Genomic DNA, 24,624 nt, shown 5'->3' with positions numbered 1-24,624 from the left:
CAGCTGTGCGGTGGCTGCCCAACTAGCTCATCAAACTAGCTAGCTTCATGAGCTATCAAAACTTGATCCTTTTGATCAAGTATGACAGTTTGTATTTAGTCTCAGTAACAAACCTCTCACAAATCCGTTTGGATTATGGGAAAATAAGGAATTTGTCACAAGAAATGTAGGCAATTGTTACGCTTGACGATGAAATCTCAACCTTCCTCAGAAGGTGCGTGAGGAGTCTATGTTGCTCGCAGAATACGTACATTTCGCCCGAGTATGTGGAGGCCTTTGAATTTTTATTTAAAACAAAAACTATTTTCAGTTCATAGTATATACATTTTCCAATTCTATTGTATATTTTTCCACGTCGCTGAATTCTGGTGGCATACCAGATAGAGTGGACAATTAAACTGGAATAAGGTTTTGCCTGACTTCCTTCATCTTTATACCACTCAGTAGCATGATGAGTGGGTTTTTAAACTTTGAGTATTATTTGCTTTTCTGTTTTGATCTTTTTTTTTTTTGTTGCTATTGCTAATATACTTTGATCATGCCGTGTTAGCCATGTTTGTGTTGGCTTCTTTTATACATTTATTCTTACCATTTCTGCATTGGACTCGTTTCCTTAGATTTGTGTTTGCTCTATTTATATTAGTTTCAGGTAAGAATACAAAGAGATTTTTTTTGAAGACAGTAATTTGCATGCTAACAAATCAATTCAAGACTCAGGCAAGTACAAGCTTTACAAAAATAAAAAACAACATTGGAAACTCCTTGACAGGGAAATAAAGGTGATCCTGATGGAAAGACAGACTAATTGCTCTGTTTAATGAAGGGTTACAAGACCAAGGTGACATTTGTGAAAGCAGGCAAGAGTGAGACACGGAAAACAGAGACAGGAACAGAACATGCTGAATTTTATAGATGGTACGTAGGTAGTGTGTAGTGATTTTTATAGGTAAAAATTGGAAAGATACAACAGAATAATTAAAAGACTTTAAAATTAAAACAAGAGAGAATCAAATGAAACAAATGATTAAAAACAGTAACATGTCAAAAAAAATCTTAATGAAACACACACTTAGATGAGAATATCTTACGCAGATTTTTAAATGAGTCCAAACTCTACAAGTCAGTAATACAGGAAAAAGTTTGACCTAGTATGGCGCTGAAATTTACAGGCAAATGATTCAGAATTAAAGTGGTAACCAGCACAAAACTTTATTCCTGGATTGACGTGAAATCCTCTTTTTGGTCCAGTCAAGAGTCTTGCTGCAGAGTTTTGGACCAACTGTAGGAAGTGGAGGACTTTCTTATCGATGAATGTGGAAAATGTGTCTCAACATTCTTGACACGAGGAGATAAAGACATGAATAATCATCTCAAATTCCTGTTTCAACACCAACCTTCTTCATTTGAATATATTCCTCAAATGATCTCTTCTCAGACTTCAGTTGAAGGAGTTAGCTTAAAGACTGGTGAAAATAAATATAATGTGTATTAAAGTGATGGAGGATGTTATGAAAGTTATTAATAGACTGCCAAAGAGGGTGAAAATATATACATAACAAACGAAGTGGGCCTAAAGCATGGCCTTGTGGTACCCCACATATTAGAGCAGCAGATTATGAAATTATATGGTTTACATGAACAGTGAAGTTTCTGTTTTAAAAGTTAAGATCTAAACCGCCAAAACGGCTCCGGAGAACCTCACCAAGATATGAAGTCTGTTCATTTAGGTGATGTAATGACTGAGTGTCAAAGGTCTAACAAAACTAAAGCAATAAATTCCCAAGTGTGTCGCGTCACTGGACAATTTAGGCAAAACTGTTTCTTTTTACAAAAAAAAAATAATTCAATTGCTTTTTATCAACGATTTCATGTTGCTCCAGAAAAGAAATCAATTGGTCGGCCTCAGCTTCTTAAAAGATTTTGTAAAATGAAAGGAAATTTAGAAATGATCCCGGTTTTATTTGGCCATGAGGAGTTAGCTGGATTTGTTAAAAAATGTATTTGACAACAGTGTGTTTAAATGAAGAGGGAATAGAACCATTTCTAAATACTCTTCAGCCATACTGTGCTGAAAATGTACAAGTATGAGAGAAGTACAATCATATTTGGGAAAGAGATGGATAAATGGAAGGATAGGTAACAGGTGAAGGTGAAACATTAGTTCTGATATGCATAATTTGACTTTTAATGTCAGGAATCAAGTCAAGTTGTGAAAATATGCCTGTAATGGTGAGTACTGCATCAAATGTCTTGACAGTCCATCTTGTAAGTTTTGATATTCAAGGTGAAACTAGAACAGTGTCGATGCTGAAATGTAGAATTTCAGAGGATGCGTTATGTGGGATTAATAAGCGTGATTTAGTAAAAATTCATAAAAACCAATGTACTTGTACAATGTTGGCATTAAACAAAACAGGAGAAGACTAAGGTACACATCCTGTATTATGTAGAATCAACTTTTTTCACATCATTTTATATTATTCGCTCATAAAAAACATTCTCTAACATGCATGACTCCTTCATGCATGTTAGAGAAATCCTTTAATCTCCCGTGGCAACCATTCAGCTGTGCAAAACACCTGGTGGGACCTAGCTCCGCCTTTGAGTCTCAGCTCCTCCTTGGAGCTTCGGCTTCCATGCTGCCGCCTCACAGAGTTTTTGCACTCAGCTCCTTCAGACTAGCCAGCAGCAATTAGCAAACACCTGGAGGGAAGGCACATCAGCTGAGCTCATTATAGGAGCTACTGATCAGAGCAATGCTGGTAAAAACATTGTTAAAGTGTTAATACAGGAGCCATGTTGTGATGACTTCCTGAAGGCGGAGTCTCTGGTAGAGCAGGAGTTTTTAAAGAGACAGAGGACCAATTTCAAGGCGTTAAGTTACAAAATCTAGTTTCTTTTAAGTAACAACTGAAGGTAACATAGTTACTTATGCTATAAAATAGCACCTTGTGCCTGGAAAACCCATAATACTGTCCCTTTGAAATGTCTTTTTTGTTTCATCTAATTTTTACTTGATGCCAGTAGAAATATTAAAACCTTAATCTTGTAATGAATGACTGAAATCTAAATGTAACGCAGTATGAAACGGATCAATGCAAACGCCACAATGTCAGAATTCGAAGGCTGCTTTTCCCTGGGTTTGTGTGTCTGCGCTGCTGTCTCGCAGCCCTCCAACTGTTCCCACCACGCTGTGTGAATAGGCTCAGTCATTACTGTGCTTCTTCTGAGCTGTCTGCAGGGTAAAATGAGACAACAGTCAAGATTTCCAACATGGGAGCCTAAATCATTTACGCAGCATGGAGCAAGTGTGCCGAAATGAGGCTGGTGATGATGCCGTCCTGCAGCAGCAGCAGGTGGTACTGTAAACGGAAGAGAAGACGACAGATAAACTCATTATGCTGGAGGAGAATGTTGTCTTTATGCTCACTGAAACGGCTTGGAATTGTCTTTGAAAATGTTCCCCCGGCGCTGATAAAAAGGGGTAAATACTTCTTTGAATAAAGGGAGTTTAGTCGTTTTTGCTCAGAGCAGAGCACGGCTGCAGAAGGACATAGAACGGCGTCGTGTTTTTGCAAAGGGCTTTTGGGGTGGCATTTGTTGTGAATTGGCACTACTGAGCCGAATTGAATGGAAGCTCATATAAGTGGATTTGTGTTTGAATACTGCAGGCTTCTGTCATGCTAAGCTGTTGGAGCTCAGCGTGGTTTATAGTTTTGTGCTTACTGCAGTTTTTTTTTATGTCACAAACATAGTTCCTTTAAAATTCCATAATCTCAATTTTATTATTGTATTTTAACATCAAATTGCATATTTTTCTACAGTGCATTATTTGATATATTGAAAGGATATGAAAAGACATATTCAGTAAATTAGAACTTTAACAAAAAGTTCATTTATTTCAGTAACTCAATTCACTCAGTGCAATACATTATAAAGATTAATTGCATGCAGACTGATGTTTTCAAACCTTTATTTATGTTGCTAAAGAGTTTCAGCTTACAGCTAATAGAACAAAATTTAAAAGGAGGATATAAAATTAAAAAGTCCAAGATATAAGCAATTTATTTCATTCAAATTCAGTTTTTGACATAACAAACTCGATATCTAAACATAATTCCACACGAAATCCAAGTAAAGGCATTTTGGAAAAGATGTTGTGGTCTGTATTCAAAGTGAACAGGCAGGAAACAGGAAGACACAAGAGGGGAAAACATGCAGTAAAGGTCTCAAGGTTAAAGCAAACCCTGCATTGAGGACTTATCGTCTGTTTATATGAAGTATACCAATCTCTGTCCTCAAATTTTACATTGAAATACAGTTTGCATCACGCTCTGCAAAGCATGTTTACTTTTCCACATCTTTAAATAGTTGAAAAATTCTGTTTGCTTCTGACCAACTTATTATTATGGTTTGTACATTTTATCTATATTCTTCTCATTTCCAGTCATAATATAAATCCTTTTTTATATTAATTATTGGCACTAAAAGGCCTCCACATTTCCCATAACGATGTGTATTTTCTTAAAACGTTTCACATTCCAGTGGAGCGTAAATGTCACGGGGCGGTGCTACGTTCACTGCCCCCACCCCCTTAAACCACGAGGCTCTAGTGTTGACAGGCCGATAACCGCCTCAGCATCCAGCTGGCTGCCAGACAAAGACTGCTCTCTCGTCCTACCGGCTGAACTATCGCCTGAAAACTCCTCCTTTTCGAAGTTAACAGCTTTTAAAAGCTTTATTTTAAAGTTTGTCGACCAAGATAAAGCGTCCGTTCGGACCTTTTTCCCCCTTGTAGTGCAGGACAAACCAACCAGACTCCGCCTTCGCTTAATTTGTCAACAAAGGGGTTTGACAGGCTCGGAAAGCCCTGCCCCCATGTTTCCATAAAAGGATGATTTGGGTATACACGGCCAACAATCAAACCCTTGCTAACCTTTTCTTTTCACCATCCACTTCATATGGTGCGTTGACTTCCTCCGGCGCTGTGAAAGCAGAGCTATGATGGCGGAGCGCGTGCAGCAGCCCCCGGCCAAGCGGCTCTGCTGTCGGCCGGGCTTCGGTGCAACATGTAGGCAAGGCCAGCGGGCCGCTGGGGCTCTGTGCGGCGGCTCGGCTGCCACCCAGGGCGAGTCGAGCCGAACCCAGAGCCCGGAGTCTCTCCTGGACATCGCGGCGAGGAGAGTCGCGGAGAAGTGGCCGTTTCAGCGGGTGGAGGAGCGCTTCGAGCGGATCCCGGAGCCCGTTCAGAGACGGATAGTGTACTGGTCCTTCCCGAGGAGCGAACGGGAAATCTGCATGTATTCGTCGTTCAACACGGGCGGCGGGGAGGAGGTCGGAAGTGGCGGCGAGAGCGGCGACGAGACGCGGCTGCCGTTCCGACGCGGCATCGCTCTGCTGGAGAGCGGCTGCGTTGACAACGTACTGCAAGTCGGTGAGTAGGGGAGACAAGACCGGGCGTAAAAGTGTTGGAAATCAACACCCCTTACAAAAGGAACCAACAGAATGACCACAGCAGTGGTGATAAGGTTTAGATAAAGTGACAACAAAAGGGAGACAAAGGGGCTTTAAATCGGCTGAGCGCGTGAATGGGAATGTGTGACTGGGGCATTTAAATCCTGTTTAGTTCAGGTCCGGTGGGAATTTTAAAAGCTTCGAAACCTTCATTATATTTCCCAGAACTTACTGTGAAACTTTGTCAGAATGACTAAATAAATAAATAAACAAACATGTATCTCTGATTTACTGTAGGTGACACAAAACATGTTAAGCGATTCATAGCGAAAGCGTCCAGTGTGCTTCACGTTTTGTTTGAGTTTCGTACACATTTCGGTAGGACCTGCGAAATCAGTTTTAGACTATTATAACTATTGAGTAATAAGGGAAGTGTGCAGGGTGGGTCTCAACTGACGCGTTACATTTCAATGAGTTGTTCTGCGTGTTGTTCTGCGATAATTAAAAAAAAATGCATTGTTGCTCCGTCAGCACGGGAGGAGTTTGATCAGCAGACACGGGGAGATACAGACCAGCGGAGAAGTCAGATATGCTCTGTTTGTGTTGTAAAATTAGATCCGGGGAAGTGCCTGGAATGTTTCTAGCTCTGAAGTTAACGTCCTCTCCTTCCTAAAATGAGGGAGGAGAGATGAGAACAAGCCCCGGGGGTTATCATATGTCTGCTTGTTCATACCTCACTGACAGCGTGTGGAACAGGAACAGACACCTGTGTGCTTGTGTTTGACAACTGCAGGCGTTCAGTGGCATGAATCAGAGCGTTCTTTGTGTGTCACCCCCCTCCTCCTAAAAGAAACCGTGGAAGTTGTGTTTTTCTCTCTTGTTTTTTTCACCAAATGATTAATGGTGACGATACAAACACGGCTCTGTCATAAAGCTGTGAGGATTTCACAAAAATGCAATTTTAAAAAGGGAATGAAACAAAAACTTAATTCGGTTTTCTGTCTATCTGGTTAGATGACATCACGAGAGATGGTTTAAGGCGAGCTGGCTAACTGAAACATTTCAGAGATGCACCAACCAAGTCGTCCAGTTTTCTCCCAAATCGCCTCCAATTAGCAGGTCAAATAATAATTTTTCCTGTCACTAAGACCATGAACTTTCTTTCTTTTTTACATTTTTTTTTATTTTCCTTAACACTTTTTATTTTCCTTGGCACCGATACAGTCAATCAGCACCAAGAAAAATAAATGGCACTTCTGCTGTTTTGCGAACGCCAGCCAATAGCACAAGAAGTATGATTGCATCTATGTATTTTAACTTCCCAAGCTGACATTTAAAAAAAAAAAATTTTTATTAATAAGAATATTTTAGATAAATGCCATGAAAAAATATCCGCAAATAGGCAAATGTTTTGTAAATTTCAATTTACGTTCCATGAAAAAAATCACAAGGGAATGAATTTAGGCCTTTGATGTCATCAGAGGCATGTGTGCATGGGAGCTTGATTTATTTATCTATTTATTCCAGCGAGTAAATTTTTATTTTAATAACAATTTACAACAGAAAACAGAAAAGCTGACGGTATGCTGTTCTATAGGTGACAAAATAAAGTTTGTATACTTCTTCTTTTTTTTTTTCAACATGTCCCTTTGACGGAGACCTTCTTTCGGATTTTAACACCCCAGCCTTTGAACATATTAACAACAATAATATTTTTTTTAAATTATGACTGTTTTTTTATCACCCCACATGTATGTGTTTATTTGTGTATTTCATGCTCCCTGTTGGCTCCAACCTAACAAAAGCAGCGATTCATTCTCATTGTTAGTAGAAATCATTTGGGTTGAGGAACTGTTTTTTTGTGAAGTTTGGGGCCTTCACTGCTCTTTCAATAGAGCCACGATTCACACCAATCCTATCACCAGTTGGTGAGTCTGAAATCGCCGCCATAGAGCCAATATCTAGCGCCGATGGAGACAGTTGTGGCTTTACAGCTGCTGCCCTTGGGGGCTTTGATTGTGTCGCTGTGTGTCACCTGTGGGTTCGCCAGACTCGGGAACACCTTCTCACACCAGGCTGTAATCCCATTACTCCACATGCTTCATTTGAATGGTAATGCAGTTTGATTTCTAGGACTTCTCTAACTCGTCACCCCCAAAACAAGCCACCCGTGTGCTGTGGGAGTTTGACTCTAGTAGTTGGGTAACCTTGAGTAAAAATACAACAGTTTTAATGTATCAACATGAAGATTATGAAATAAAACACTTTTATTTCAAATGGAAAAACAACAATAACTTCCGATGCTGCTATAATTATCTAAGACTTTGGTTATAACACTAATCTTACATGCTACTCTGTTATTTTGATTTTGATGCATAAACGTATGGATAGATGTCGAAAAGGCAGCTTTATTGCTTAACAGTTTTTAAGTAATAATGAATATTACCTTTTTGTATAGATAACATCACATCCAGTTCAATATATAAACAATATATTTGAAAAAAAAGTGCTTTCACAAACACAATAAAAGTTTACAAGTTTACAGGGATACACGATATATTGGCAATAACGTTGGTATTGGCCGTTATTTGTCGATTTTGAACATATCAGTATCGGTAGAATTAAATGAAACTGGGGCCAATATGAACAACTGATAATTATTTTGATCTAATCCTAGTTTTTCCCCAAAGGTATCAAAATGTTAGTGAAATATATATAATATCGATTATCAGCTGTAGTAGCAATATTAATATCAGATATTGATATTAGCCCAAATTTTTGCATCTTTACATCCATAAACGTTTAATAAATTTCAAACTCTGTGATCAGTAACAAGTGGGCTTCTCTTTGGACTTGTCAGCTAACTGTCATTGTGACATCATAATTTCAAGCTCTACTTCCTGTGTTATTTCAAAGTAAGAGTTTCAAGTAAGCTTAAAGCTCTTCATATCAGGACAATAACATTAATTTGGACTAAAACTACTTCAGAAAACAGACTTCATTTGAACAAGAAATGCCATGATGGTTTAATGCTCTAGAGTTCCTTTCTTGACAGCGAGCGTATTGGCCGATCAGCATCAGTTACTAAACCTCAGGTCTTGGTATCAGAAGTGAAAAAAGTGGATCATCCCTACTTCTGCGTTAATCCTAAAACTGCCACTGTGCATGTCCATGAATACTGGCTTGTATTCAGGTGTTTGAACTATTAAAATGGGGAGTTTAAATAGTTTCTAGAGGGAATCTCAAGTATTCACAGATTTCAGCTATTCCTTAAACCCCCGCAAATACTGGAAGTCCAGAGTATATTTGCAATCCCGGTAATGTCAGTGTATTATCTCAACAGGTTCAAGGACTCTCCCTGGCCTTGATTGCTACATCTACTTTAGATGTTAATGCCTGAGCCCACAGTGATTGGTCAGGACGTCTGGATAATGGAAAGGAAAACAGAGGAGCGATGAAAATCGATCTCATCAACACAAATATTCCGCAGCAACATCACGACAGCATAAATTTCCAAATGCCAGTATTCCCAGATAGAGCGGGGAAATGTGTGCAAAAGGTCTGAAACTAAATCTGGCTTCCATCCGTCTTCCGAAGAGGAACAACAGTAGTCCACAAACACAGGGAGGGTTTCTTGGCTTTATTGGACTCCAGCCTGGAATTTGCTGGAATAACAGAGCTGGGGAGTGATAAATAAAAGATGTAATCTCCCCACGTGTGGGCCGCACCGGAGGAGGGAGGTTTTTCTCACAGCGGACCTTGAGGAAATGAACTGGCACACACACACACATGTGCTGCAGGCTCCACGAGTCCCACAACAAGCGCACTCGGTGAAATCGGCGCTCTATCCCGTTTTGTTCCCCCGGCGATAGCCGCCATGACAGTCTGTAAACGCTGTTGTCGAATTGTGAGCAGGAAGTGTGCTGGTTTTTAAATGAACTTTGGAGTAAAGCTAGCTTGGCGGTTGCCTTCCTCTGCAATTCAACTCGAAAGAAATTCTCGCTTTCTTCCCTTGACTTGGATTTTCTCCGGTAGATTTTTATTTGATTTGATTAAGTCTTTTTTTACTCGGCCAGCGAGCAAACAGAACAAAAAGTTGTGAACGACGACATTGACTTCTGCGCTTTTTTAGATTTGTAGTTTTAGCGGCTGAGGAAGTGAAGGAAGCCGTTCAGTCCGGTTTGGCCACACCTTCAAATCGTGGCTTAACATTTAACACCTGCCTAGTTTGGCGTTTATGTGACGTTTACATAAAACCTAAACAGACTCTACGCCTTCGGGAAACAATCATTTCTCCACAGCTGAGAGCCCAGACCCTCTGGATGAAGCAAAGCGTAGAACAAGGGGCTGGTTTTTTTTTTTTTACAAGATTTACTTCTAAGCCTATGGGTTAAGAGGTTTTTGACAGCAATGTTCCACAGTTCAGTTGTTAGATGAAAACCTCAATTTTGGATTAAAAATATTCAAAAATTGCCCCATAAATAAGGTAATTATTATATTATTCCCTTGTAAAAGTTGTATTTGAATGAGCTAAGATAAGAAGTTTTTTTTTTTCTTTCTTTACAAACAAACTCAGCTGGTGAGACGTCGCCACCGATATAGTTTCGTTCTTTTTGTCTGATGCAGGTCGCATTCAGGCTCACAAAGAAGAAACACATCCTGTGTTTTTTAGAGCATCACAGGGTAAAATCTGCAACCAATCAAGCAGAGGGGATTCAGAACAACGACTTTCTGTGGCTCGACACTTTTATTCTAACAGTTCCAAACAAAGAGTAAGTGGTAAAAGTATTCACACCTCTTAATCATTTTTACATTTTTCTTTCAGCGCTATCATTTGGATTCTGGGTGATAGGCCAACACAAAGAAGCAGCACAATGTTGTGTTGCGGCGCGACAATTTAAAAGTCAAATCGTTTTAGAGTTTTAAAGTTATTCACTAGTCAGTCTTATGAAAATATTGTAGATATGTTCATGTAAATTTTGATGCCGGTCTAAATAAAAGATTCATCCCTACCTCGGTTTATGGAAACTATATCCAGTTTTTTTGCCGTCCATTTTGAATCATAGTAAAATGAAATCATTTGAATTTTAAGCTCTGTGGGAGAAACTTTTTTTTTAGCTGTAAGAAATAGGAGTTTCGGCTAATGTGGGATAAATACAGAAATAAGAGTGGAATATTTCAAATATTTGGGAATATTTTGTTGTTTGGCAACTAATTCCAATAAATTCAATGTGCATTTGCAAAAACCATCACATTTTTCTTTGCAAAAATTTTTATTTTTTAACTCAATATTATCAAAGTTTAAGAGTTACATTAAATTTTGATGGGTGTAGACAGGAAAGATCTCCTGTAGCAGCCTGTGTTACAGTATTTTTGAAAAAGCCTCTGACTTAAGTCACTTTTATTTTATTTCTCAAACTCAGTGACTGTATCTGTGTCTCATTATACGTTCATTTACATCCAGTGAAACACAACAGAGCACTTTCTACTTGTTTGACTGTTGAAAAACATCTTAAAATATAACGAGGTTCTTTTTATTTATTTGTTTTACCACATGTCCTGTTTTTCTATTGTTCTTTTATGGTTTTAAAAAAAGGAAATCTGAGAATTAGCAGAAGTAGTCATGTTTGTTTTGGTTATCATCACACATCAGCTTAATGTGGTTGCCTTATTTGGAAGCAAATAAAACCAAAAGCCCAGACAGAATAACCTTTCGCAAATTAAAAACTGCACTGCAAAAACACAAAATCTTACCAAGTGTTTCAGGTTTAGTTTCTAGTGCAAATATCTTAGTACACTGGAAGTAAGACAAAACTGACTTACAAGTAACTATTCAGTGAGAAATAAGAGCTTGTTTTAAGACAATTGTTCTTCAATATTGATGAAAAACTACAAGTTCCACTGGCAGATTATTTCACTTACAGTTAGTACTATTTCATCAACTTTACGAAATGATTGACTTAAAGTAAGCTCATATTTCTTGCTGAAACGATATCTTTTAACTAGTTTAGTGTTACTTCAAGTGTGCGAAGTTATTTAGACTAGCAACTAGACCAAAAACTACTGAAATTAGGCCAAGTTTTCCACCCACACCTTTCGGTGCCGTTCCTACACGACTGTGTTGGTGTGTAGGCTTCGTCTGAATTACAGGTTGGAGCTGAAGTATAGGCTGCTGTGATTATAGAGGCCATGAACGTGGCTATTTTAGGAGGAGGGGGAAAAAAAAGAAAAGGGAACGATGTAAACATAATGTTTACCTGGGCAGGACGGCGCACGGTTTCTGCATGCGGAGAGAAAACATATGGCATCATGTGTTTGTCGTGCTGAGGTCACGTAAAAGCCGTTTGCACTTTGCAGAAGGTCAAGGGTGTTCTCCAGCTGCCAGCGCCTCCCACTGATCCCTGCCGGTTTGCTTCCATATGCTGCAGAGGCGCGGGGTCGAAGGTTGCTGCAACGCTCACCGTCGTCGACGTTTGTTTTTCTGACAAACCGAAATGTCATCAGAGCGCACGGAAACTTTTAAAGGGACAGTGTTGCAGTGAATCGACTTGTTAAGGCTTTACATCATGTTAATCAACAACATACCTGGAGAGTTGCCTACGTTCTTTCATGCATGCTTGACAAATCCTCTAATCTCCTATGGCAACCATTCAGCTGTTCAAAATGCCTGGGTGGACCTAGCCCCGCCTTCAAGGACGCAGCTTCTCCTCTGAGCCGCAGTTCCAAGCTTCTGCCTCACAGAGCAGCTCTTCCCCCCCTTCAGACTAGCCAGCAGCAATTAGCAAACACCTGGTGGAACTGTTCATCTACTGAGCTCATTATAGGAGCTTCCTCTTTAACCCTGGTAAAAACATTGTTAAAAGGTTAATAGTGGACTATTAAGTCATCACTATTAAGTCATTAATAGTGATGACTTCCTGAAGGCAGAGTTTCAGAAAGAACAAGAGTTTTTAAAGAGACAGAGACCCAATTTCAACGAGTTAAATTACAAAGTCAAAATTCTTTCAAGTCATATTTGATACTGTATATGCAGCGCTCTGGAAGGTAAGATAGTTACTTGATTGTGCCATAAAATGATACTAAGTGGCCGGAAAATCCATAATGCCGCCACTTTAATTTAGTAAGCTGTATCTTCTGTTTTTGCTGAAATTTACATAAGGCAGACATGTGCGATCTTCAAAAGTCATGAAGTTGATACAAAACAAAAACACACTTAACCCTTGCCACACCTTTATTTTTAAAAAGTCTATAAAACAACATGAACTGTGATAAACATGGCTAAAAGAGGAACCTCGTTTATCTTGCCATTGCACACAGTATAGGAAATGATAAGGGAGTTAAAGTTGAATGTGTAAAGGTTCAGTGGATGAACTAATCCTTTAAAAATAGCTCTGATTCCCCTGCAATGCCAGCCTCTCCACGTATCCGGCAACAGGAGAGGGAGTAGAAATCACCATCGGGACGTTTCATAGCAGTGGCAGCTTTCATAATGTGGCCGAGCTGTGATGCTACTTCCATCAAAACGTTTCTCAAAGTTTTTGTCATTAAGAGGCAGACAGGGCTCGTTGAAGTATGCCACGCTATCCAATGTAGAAATTGACTTAAACGTCACACGTTGTCACATGGCAAAGCAGATATAGAATTTTGCGACTTTGTCAAACAATAGATTACAATAGAAAAAGACATTATGATATAAAGGAGTTGGTTTGGGCCATCAGATAATACAGATGTGGATATATCTTCATAGGATATATTTGTACTTTAACCTCCTTCTATTTTTTTCAAAACTTCTTTTGAAATACTTTATTTTCTGTTCATTTGTTATTCAGGTGAATGTGGTAAGATACAGTGCTGACTTGAGCAGTTTAAAGCGCACACACACACTCAATCCTATGTGAGTGCTTAAGGATTTTGTGTGCACTGATTACTGCTTCTCATCTACAAGTTTATAAAGAATCGATGAATCGGCGTGCGCCTACTGAATCATGCAGAGCTCCGAGTGTGTGCAGAGGGACGACCTCGCTCAGCCTGTCAGCTGGTTGGCTAGGATTAATGTTGTGTGTGTGTGTGTGTGTGTGTGCGTGTGTGCGTGCGTGCGTGCGTGCGTGTGTGCAGGACTTGTCATGCCGATGCTTCGCGAGATCAATTTTTATCATAGCGACATCAGGCACGTGCTTTGAGAGCGGCTATTGGCAAAACCTGCCATTTTGAAAAATGGTTTTGCATTACTGCAAGCATACCTGCATAAAATTAAAAGATAAAAAAACGGAGAGCCGCCACCCTTTGCCGCCGGTCGGAAGTTCTGCCTCGTCGTTTTTTTTTTTTTTTCTTTGTGTCAAAGTGGATGGAAGTTGACCTGTTCACTGCCGTTTTGCTTCCAGGTTATTCTTTCGCCACGTTTTTATTTGCAATTTAGATGAAAAACCAGAATACAGTGCTGCCTTTAAACCCACAAACGGATAGTTTGAGGGTCTTCATGATTTTTCTTTTTTTTTTTTTTTTTAACTTTATGACCTTGCAGCGGCCCTGGCTTTTCGTGTATGTCTGACAGAGACGTACACGAAAGCCAGGGCCGCTGTTTATCTGCTGCTTCTCTTCATCATTAACCTTCAGCTGGCAGCGGAGCAGCAGGAGGAGGAGGAGGAGGGGAGGAACTCATTTTCCATCGTTTTCCCTCGATTAGCTCGATAAATCCTGGTTTGTTCTTGAAGTTTCTCTCATGGCTCAAAATGCCGCATGATGGCGTTTCTTGTTCCTCATTAAAAATCATATCAGATATTTCCCATTCGGAGGGGGGGAAACAAACTATTCAGTTTCTCTTGACGTGTCTTGTTTTTTGTTTTTCTTCCTCTGCCTAATGATGATGTGTACACGTTTTTAACCTACTGTAATGTGATTAATAGACGTTAAGTCACATTAAGATGTAGCTGAAATTAACATGCAGAAACTCAGTCAATTGAACTAAAGGAGAAGTTTGGGTAAGTGGAAACTTTTGCAAAGTTTGGAGAAAAAAAGAAACCCTCAAAAAGAAGGAAACAAATCCAGTCAACTGATTAGTTTCCCTTACATTAAATTATTTTAGAAAACACTTAGCAGTTTGAGTGTCTCATAAGATTTGTAATTGTTCCCCATATTTTTGAAATCTTCTTGTCATGTCAAGAACCAGTTTAAGCAAAGGTTTTATACAGTTCTCTTGGGATTTAACAAGCTGACGAGAGAAGACAACGGATAATGGTTATTTACATTATTTTAGTTGAAAAAAAATTCATTAATAGACTAAAGATTTCATTGTCCTTTAAAAAATCTGTAATGTTGGATACTTTCAAAGTTTATCCTAATGCCAAAAAGCTACGGCTAACGCTTTTGGTAGTTTTTGTTAATAGATTAAAGGTTTTATAAATCTCCAAGTGGATTTAATAGAATCTGTTCACTCCAGAATTAACAAAGTCAGGTTTGACCAGCCCTTTGAATCGCCCAACTCATTAAAAAAATAACATTGCTATCCTTTTAATAGGAAGCTATGAAGCAAGTGCTAAGTTTAGCTTTGTTAGCAGCTAACGGTTAGCCAGTCACTGTTTTCTCGCACTGCTTCCAGAGCTCATATCTTGACGGTAACAGTTTTTTGTTAAAATTTTGACATCCTTAATTGTTTCAAAACGTAATTATTTAAAAAGTAGCTAAATCATTTCTGCTGCTTTTGTAACTCGAGCATTGTTAGCCACCCAGAAAAGAAGTCATTATTGGTCGACTGTTGACTCAAGAGCTCTTTACTTTCTTACACAGACACAATGTTTAAAGCTTAAACCACACAGTCACATCTCAAATTTTCAAACATTTTTTTGTTTTTCACCAGACGAATCTCTTGCTCACACCAACTAAATGCTGCTTTATCAGACGGGTGAGAATTATTCTGGCTTTTTAATATTGTGCAGTCAGGTTACACCCCTAACAGTTATGGTTTAATCACTGCTAGCATTCACTTCATACCATTCTTTGGGTGTAAAAGTTGTTTTAGTACCAATGCTGAAGAAAGTCTCACACCATAGAGTCAGGTAACTAATGCCAGCTTGTAATACGTCCATTGTCTCTGTAAAGAGAGCAGCAGCTAAAAGAATAGCGCTCTTCACAATGGACTCTGAATATTGTAGATTTTCTTATTCTTAAAGTCTCAAGTGAGAACAATTCAGGAAGGTAATGCTTAACATCATCATGGATGTAATATGCAATGTTTTATTTTGGAAACAGTATGAAAATTTGTTGAGTTTTAAACAATAGTAATTAGGCTTTACTGGAAAAGTTTGCCTTAAAGCTGCAGGATGTAACTTTTAGTTGTTTTTTTTTACATATTTGATCAAACTAAAATAATGTCAAGACATTATAATGTAAAAACAGATATTATTTGAAAGCAACATAATAGTTAAACAACCAATCAGAACCAGGAGAGGGGTCTTAGCGCTGTCAATCACTCTTGTGTATGCATTACTCCCCTTTACTCTGTGTTGCGCTGCAGCTGGTTCATCACAACATCGCCTGCCACAAATACTAAGGCTAGCTAGCATTTAATGGCAGATAAATGGTTTTTCTGGAACAGCGAGTTGTTTCTCTGCAATGAGCATGTACATAAGCATGATTGAGAGCACTAAGACACTCCTCCTGCCTCTGATTGGTTGTTTTTACATATTTGCAGACCACAACAGCAGTACAGGGAGGATGTGGAGGAGCTTGATTTATTTATTTTTTTGTTCTGTCTATCTCATAACGTTCTGTCACAACATGGTGACGGTTTGAACAAATATGGAAGTAAACACATTTATGTAAAAGTTACATACCATATAACGTTAAACTTTTGTGTAACGTTGTTACTCAAGGTTATGAAACCGTGAGAATTTCTTATCGACCTATATCTAACAGGAGCCTAATCTGAAAGCTAAAGTTAGCTGGAATTCTTTTCTTAGATCAATTTCTGGAAGTGTCACTGCTAAAATAGCTTGTGTCACTTGGTTTTCACTTTGTCCTCTGCCTCATCGCCTGTCACAGTGCAGCGGCGTCTGCTCCTTGGCAGCATCTGGGGAGTTTTCCTCAACTTCGCAGCAAGTCGAAGCCTGTCTCCTTCCAGGCCTCAAGGGAATCCGGACACCCCCCACTCCGAATCCATCCCCCTTTAGTAAAGGACCCTCTGGACCTCCACCGCTCTGCAAACAGAGCAGTTTTGTTAATAACAGATGAAGTGCTTTGAGTGTTTTTACCAAAGGTACCTTTTTTTTTCTCTTCTCTGCTCTTGATGTTTTTGTTCCCTCTGAAGGAGGCTGAGGAGCCCGTGGCGACTGATGCAGACTGAAGGAGAAGGTGGGGCTTTTGTCTTTGAAGAACAGGCGACTCGTCTCTTCCAACCTGGGTGCTTATCAAAAGCTGCTTATGAGTAATGCTTACCTTATAATGGGAACTTAAAGGCGCCATCCATCAGAGGCGGTTACCTCAGCTCTCTTGCTAATAAAGAGCGATGCGCCCGTCTTTTCTTTTCCACTGCACCTGGGTCCCTCCAGTCCTGTTTTTCTTCCCTCTCCCTCTTTCTGCCATGATTTCTGTTTATTTAACATTTGAATATTGTCTGGAATAGTACAGTATCATATAGTATTGTGCTATTATCTTAGAACAGTATCTCAGAAAACTTATTGAATGTATTTTTTTTGTTTTTTTTTAATGTAACTGAGAGTGGTGTGCATAATTGTGAAATGGAAGAAAAACTACGTGGTTCACATTCTGTATTTTTATTCCACCAGTTGGCTGGATGAAAGAAAGGCAGTACTTCACGCGCTGTTATTGGCTGTAGCATTTACAAAACAGTCAATCCAGGAGCGTCATTTCTTTTGCCGATAGGCTGGTAAAAACCCAATGAACCCAAAGAGTGTAGATGAGAGACTCAACTGGAGCTAAGACTCTAGATATTTTTTTCTTTTCTTCTTGGCAGTTATTTTCAGGGGTTTTTGTTGTTTTTTTTGTAAGATAATTTTTTGTCACTGTTAGGGTTTTTGCATGTTGGCCAAGAAAACCTCACTTTGATTTCATCTGACCAAGGCACACGAGGAACTAACATGTATACCTCAGTATACATGTTGCTTCCATGTGTTTGCTGTACATAGCCTACAGCAAACATCACTTCTTATGATCTTCTTTTTCTCAAAGTTGGTTTTTAGGGGATTTTTATTTTTTTTAGGGGTATCAAGACTAAAGCAAACGAGACAGATATGCACGCAACACTTTATAGAGTCTAACTTTTAAACAGTCGTGTAACCCATGTATCCTTCACTACTTCAAAGGCATACTGCATGAAAGTTTGTGGTTGCTCTGTGAGAAAAAAATGGTGTAAAGCACTGTAGATGCCTACGTTGGCTCTGTACTTTCAGATGTTCAAATTATTTTTAAAATCAAACCAGACGTTTTAAGTATATTCTGCTGGTTTTCACTTTTAGGATTCACGAGGTTCTCTTGTACATCTAGCAAGTCGGAATCGACTCATGGAGTAAAATAAAGCTTTCAGGGTTCGTCACGAACAGACAGTCAGACCTGAGCTTTGTGATAGTTGTAACAGAAACTGATATCACAAAAGCAGCCCTGAATTACACCAACTACAGCTTCTACCTCAGCATATACGTTGCTTCCACAAATATCTCTAATATATTCCTCTGTTTCATTTTTAAAACATGTTTTAAGGTTAGTTCAGATGATATATTTGACCTAAAAGTGTGTAGAAGATAAATGAGCATATTGACGTGCTTCCTTCCTGCCTGGGAACCTGCTCTTCCAGCAGATAACGCTCCCTGCCATCTGTTGTCGGTGTTTATCTCCCCGTAGAGAGAGAAATTGCCGGAGTGTTTGCATTGTGTCATGAAGTTGCCCCACACGGGTTCTTCGTGACACAACGTTTAAACCTGCCGGCTGTCGTCACGGAGATCTGTAACCATCGGGCATTTCCTGTCTGCTTTCACTTTATTATTCTGCCTCCTTTGCATGCCCCACCTAGTGCACTTTTGTTCAGATATGCCATAAAACAAAGCAAATGATCTCGTTCTCCTGGTCCAACTGTAGCTACAGGCCTTTTTCCTTTCTTTCCTGGCTTTTGTGTGCGTCTGACTCAAGTGCCTTGGAGCTTCAACTGTGCGGCATGTCAAAATGAAGACGAGTAGGACGAGATTTTAAAGCTGACTCTGAATGTGTTGCTGTTGACACAAGACCTACGGGCAAACTGCTGCTGGCACAGGTTGAAATGTTCGTCTGAACTCTTGTGATTTTGGACTCGAGTTCAGCGACAAAGAAAAACATTCTGTGGGCTTGAAAGTTTTATCACAATATTTTGTGGTGCTACTATGACGGCAATCTTGGTAGCCAAGCTATCCCAAACGAGAAATGATGACCTGTTTTATCATTTCCATGTCTAAAATTATTAGGCCATGGTATTTTATGTTTGAAACTTATGAGATAAACGGGGGGTTTATAATTTTGTAAAATCTTGAATGTCATCAGTGTCACGGTGACCTAACACATCTTGATCCCACAGCATGATGGAAATGAGTAAAACACAAATGACGCCAAACTACATGCCAAAATTACAAGGCATATCTGGTGGTTCTATGTTCCAGTCATAAACTAATCTTTGAACTTGTTCTGGTAAATAATGATTTAAAAACAAAGACCATTTTGGGTAACTCATTTTTAGCTTTAGTCACCTTCCTAAAATAATTGCATGTCATTTTTTGATTTTAATTTTAGTTTTTTTGCCTTAAGCATCTTTTGAAAAAAAAGAGGTGGTGATTTACTTTTGCCAAAATCACTTTTGGCAAAAAATGACACAGGCCATTATTTTAGGAAGGTGACGATATGTTTCTCAGTCTTTCATTACACAACAACAACAAAAAAGGGTTACAAATAATGTTTGCCGCTGGGTTTTTTTGGTACTGACGGTTCAGCTGTGACCGTAACGATACCACGCTTTCTGTTTGACACGGCACAGCTTCTCTGAGTTCTGCTTCTTCCGTGGTAAAGCCAAACGGCTCAGCTGGTGATAAACCTGAAACCCTAATTACGTTCTGTGAATTAGGCTGACTGATTGATCGCTTTCGTTAGCTCTGCTCACCACTTCAGGGATGACACAAGCTCTCACAAGCCCTGTAAGCTCATCCGGTATGCACGACCAGGGTATGCCTGGCATGCACCTACAAGTTGAGTCATTGTTTTTATCTGTTAGACATGAGTCATCTCTGTACATATGATGGAAGGCGATTTAAAAACCTCATCAACTGAGCTTTAAAAAGCAGTTGAACTTGGGAGTGGCGGTGGGAGGAGCCATTAAGGGGATTAAAAAGCCCCAATTTCAGAATAAAAAAGGAAATGTCAAATTATTTAGGTGACATAATTTGAATGTACCTGGTGGATTTAAAAGTGCATTTGATGAATTAGGTTATTATAGACCCAATTGCTATCTATGTAAATTTCAACATGTCAGTGTTCTGCAGATTCAGAACTAAAACATGCGGGGAAATTAATGTAAGTAGTAATGTAACTGTATACTCGTCTCTTCACTGCTCCGACTGGGATTTCTGCCATTGACTTGGATTCCTCTGGTAGAATTTCAACTACGCCAGTCGGCGAACAAAAGAGAAGCTGTGAACGATGACGTCAGTTTTCTGCTCTGTTTTAGGATTGTATTCCACCTGAATTAGCAATGACAGTGGTAGAAGTGAATGGAGCCGTTCAGTCCTTGTTGGCCACTCTTCCAAATATTGAATTAACTTTAACAGTCGACTCGTTCGGCTCGGCACTTCTGTCTTTGCAATGGAGGACGCTTGTTTGCAGCACATGCAATTTTTGGTAAGCTTCGTAGTGCTAAACTGGCGGTCAAGCATTAGCGGTCGGGCCAGACATTAGCCGCTCCAAGCGTTTTACACAGCTGAATGGTTGCCACGGAAGATTGAAGGATTTATCAATCATGCTTGAAATAGTCGAGGTAATACTTCAGGTTTGTTTTTGATGAGGAAATAACGTCATAACATAATGTAAAGTTTAAAAAAAGTTGATTTTATATAATAGTGCCCCTTTAAGTAGTTGGACCAGCCAAACGATATAAAAAAGTGCAACTCATGGTCCAGAACATGCGGTAAACGATTCACAAACTGTACTTTAAAGAATCTAATCAGTGTCGACTTTTCCAAATCAGGTTTGATTAGCCTGTACATTGTGGTGTATATTATTGCCTTCTTGTGCAGACCAAATGTAAAAAACAAAACAAAAAAAAAACAGTAAATCTGTCCCCCTACAGACAGATTTACTGTCTGTAGGGGTAAATCTACAGACTATTGGTATCCTATTGGATCCTATAGGATATCAATAGGATACCCATAGGTATCCTATTGATATCCAATAGGATCCAATAGGATATCAATAGGATACCCATGGGTATCCTATTGGTAGGATACCCAAATCTGTCCTGTCTTGGGTTAGGACAGACAGAAAACTGCGAGTCAATCCGGTGAGTCGTGTGGCTGCTGAACAGGAAGATGGGCCCCAGGTGGTAAAGGAGATGCTTAGCCGGTATTCAGACAGGGTAGCAGAGAGACGATGTGAGACGAGAGAAACGCCGATCAATAGACTGTTGAGGGAGTCGCGTTTATCTTCCAGTCAAGTCAGAAACGTGAAGCAAGCTGTTTGTTCTGTTTAGCCCAAACAGAAGTGAGGCTCAGGGTATGATGTACCGCCATGATAAGGCGAGAGATCAGCATCCTGTTTTGGCACTAAGGAACCCTCACCCACCACCCCCCTTACCCACTCTGCGTACCCACAAACACACACACACACACACACACACACACACACACACACACACACACACACACACACACACCCCACACACACACACACACTGCTGTGACACCAAAGCAAAACATTCTTCCCTCTCGTACAGGCATGCCATATGACTGGCAGTTAAACAGACGAGAACAAGCCGAGCACGTTTTTAGGCTAGGCGTTTGCGCACACGCATGCTCATCCAAGTCATTTCCATGCACAGTTTCATTTAAGCAACCAAGAGTTATTTGTAAAGGCACAAGTAGAGCGTGACGTTGAAATAAAAAACAACAAAAAACCGCACCTTGACGTGGCTTAAGGTTTATCGCTTTGTGTATTTGGAAGAAGAAACTCAACAAGACAACACATGCATGAAGTGTTTTCCAGAACAACATCCAACAAGAAAACTGGCATGTTGAGACACCAGACAAAAGCTCATAAGTTGCAGTCGGAGGTTTACATGCAACATTTTTAGGGATTGAATGATTGAGAACATTTGGAGGCTTTGATGATTTGTTTGAACTGTTCATTTTCCAGGGTGGAGTGATGCCAGCATATAATTTTATTTATTTTTTTACCGACTCATCTAGAAGTCTCTCTATTGATGATTAGAGTATTTAATAATGGAGTCATGGTGCATAAAACCGTGTTGGATTAGTATGTGACTGGTCATTGGAAAGATTGACACCTATTTTGTAAAAAAAAGTACTCAAAAACATCTAGTATTTTTGGTTGATCGCATAAAATCTTAAGTAAAAAAACATTACGGTTTTGTGACAAAATATATTAAAAAAAAGGTCAAGGGTGTGAATACTTTTACAGGGACCGAATCAGCATCTCCTTTTAACTTCTCCTTCTTTCCAAGGTTTACAACCCTAGAAAACTTCCAGATCAAGATGGACTTTTACCGTGCCACCACAGCTTCCACTTCATCTAGAGTACAACGTCATCTGCATATCATTTGTATTCACAGTAGAAAATTTGCACTTCTTAACAGCTCCTCCTGTGTGAGACACTGAATTGCTGCTTTGTGTAGTTTTAATTTGTGGTTTGCTGCAAACAAATTGGCAATAATTTCGGGACACGAGTTCAAATAAAAACTTGAACCACCCAAGATTTTATTTGGTTACCATGACAAGGTACATTGGGGTGTAAAAAAACCCATCCGCATGATGAGACGCAAGACAAATCTACGTTAAATGGAAAGAAACTGGAAGCAAGTAATAATAAATAATAACTTGAACCAGCTGAGTTCCAAAGCAAGTGAATCAAGCAGGCGTATCTTTACTCAAAGTTATCATAATGTAATTATCTTGTCCATTCCCAGCTCATGGTTTGCTTTATCCACTCAGACACATATGTGTCTTTATGTCATTTATTTTAGCAGACATTCAGCCACGTTACTCATGATTTAATCATTTAGAACATGTCATTAGTGGCCTGTACTTGTATTCTGCTTTATCAAGTCCAGACGACCCCGAGGCGCTCCACACAACATCCAGACATTCACCCATTCACGCACTCATTTACGGCGCTGATTTATGGCAGTATTCTGTTTCATTCATGCAAAATACATCGGCACTAACATCAGTATCGGCCGTGTTATAATTTTTTAACACAGGCTTGTCACAATAAATTGTCCCAGAAATTATTGCAATAAACGATAGTATTGTTGTTTTGATACAAAGATAATGACATAATAATTTGAGTTTGCCAACTCTGTTTAATAAAACTTCAGTTTTATGAAGAACATTTAAAACTGAAACTGGAAGACATTTTAAATACTCAAAATATATCGCAACTAAATAAAAAGGAAATAAAAAATCACACACACAATTGGAACTGTAAATGAAGTGTATCATGAAGTCTCTGGAAACAAAGTAGATCTTTAAAAATATTAATCATCAGAATGGAAATCACTGAGCTTATTTTAATTTATCACAGGTTTAACTGATTCATTGCTTTGTGCGACGGGCTTTGCTATGGTAGGATAACTGAGTCAATATTAACAACTGGTATTTATTTCCATCTTGTTGCCATTGGTTTCTGGGGTGGGAGTGTGGGAGGCTGGTCATGATGCAGCAAAGCATTGTGGGGAGTTTACCTGAAGCAGAGAAGCAGTGAAGTCAATGCAGTCATGTTTTCTCAAGGTGTCGAAAGGGAAATATATATTATATCGGTAAATATCGGCTATCGTTCATAAGAGCAGTATTAATATTGAATATCAATATCGGCCCAGATTTTCATATCATTGCATCCCTACTTCCTGTTTGTCCTCCAGAAGTTTCTACGCCTGGAGTTTAGACCGGCTCCTCACTAACTTTTTGTTTCTGTAGCCAAACTTAGCTTCACGAAACTTTTACTGCTACTCTGCATGATTCAGACAATATCCATTGCTTGTGTCATGGAAATCTGTATTTAGAGTTAAGTACACTCGGATCAGAGTGTGTGAGTGAATGCTAAAAGCTTTTATTTGATTTTGTGTCTTCATGGGACTCCAGGGCTCATTAGCAAGCAGGGCTGCAGCTCTGTGAGCAACTCTGCTGAGACGGACCGCATCTCCAGAGTAGGAACAAATGCATTTGGAGAGGAGAAGCTCCGGCCTGGCTTGCTGATAGCCCTCAGAGGCTAAACAAATGACTGCCGCTGAGCACACTGGGAACAGGCAGCACTCAAACAAATGCTTTTTAAATAGGAAAAGACAGCGAGGCGAAAATCCTCCTCTGCCCCTTTAGAAGCTGCTTCTCAAACCTCCAACGGCTGCTATTTTTCACCGGCGTGCATGAGCACTGACGTTACAACCCCCAGTGAGCTTCAGGCTAGCTTGCATCTGATCCTCCATGGAGGAGCTGGTTTTATCTTTGAGTTAACGTTGAATGTAAAATCATCTTTTTTTTAGGTTTACATCATATTGTGCTGTTATTCCCTCATCAAAAGCATACTTGGAGTGTTGCTTTGTTTCTTTCACGTATGTTTGAGAAATCCTTTTAACTCCAGTGGCAACCATTCGGCCGTGCAAAACGCCTGGATCTAGCCCTGCCTCTGAGGATGGAGCTCCTCCTCTGCTCAGTTCCTTCAGACTAGCCAGAAGCAGTTAGCAAACACCTGGTGGAACCGTGCTCATTCTCAGTACGAAGCTGGTAAAAAGGCTATTAAAGGGTTAATAGAGGAAGTTATGTTGTGATGACTTCCTGAAGGTAGAGTTTCAGAAAGAGCAGGAACTTCTTAAAGACACAGAATCCCAATTTTATGGCGCTAAATTAGGAAGTCAAATTTCTTTTAAACCACACACACACACACACACACACACACACATATATATATATATATATA

General features: G+C 39.5%; 1 protein-coding gene across 1 annotated transcript in view; it reads left to right on the top strand.

Moving 5' to 3' along the window:
* The first annotated feature begins 3,357 nt into the window (after positions 1–3,357).
* Positions 3,358–24,624, top strand: part of LOC103473262 (zinc finger SWIM domain-containing protein 6-like) — a 54,923-nt gene continuing 33,656 nt past the window's right edge. Inside the window, exon 1 of the mRNA XM_008423360.2 lies at positions 3,358–5,434. Coding sequence (XP_008421582.1) covers positions 5,002–5,434 — 433 coding nt within the window. The 5' untranslated portion in view covers positions 3,358–5,001. The remainder of the gene's footprint in view (positions 5,435–24,624) is intronic.

Source organism: Poecilia reticulata, linkage group LG12 (assembly GCF_000633615.1).
Source record: "Poecilia reticulata strain Guanapo linkage group LG12, Guppy_female_1.0+MT, whole genome shotgun sequence".
NCBI lineage: Eukaryota > Metazoa > Chordata > Actinopteri > Cyprinodontiformes > Poeciliidae > Poecilia > Poecilia reticulata.
Note: the sequence above shows the minus strand (reverse complement) of the source record. Positions and strands in the feature narration are given on the sequence as shown.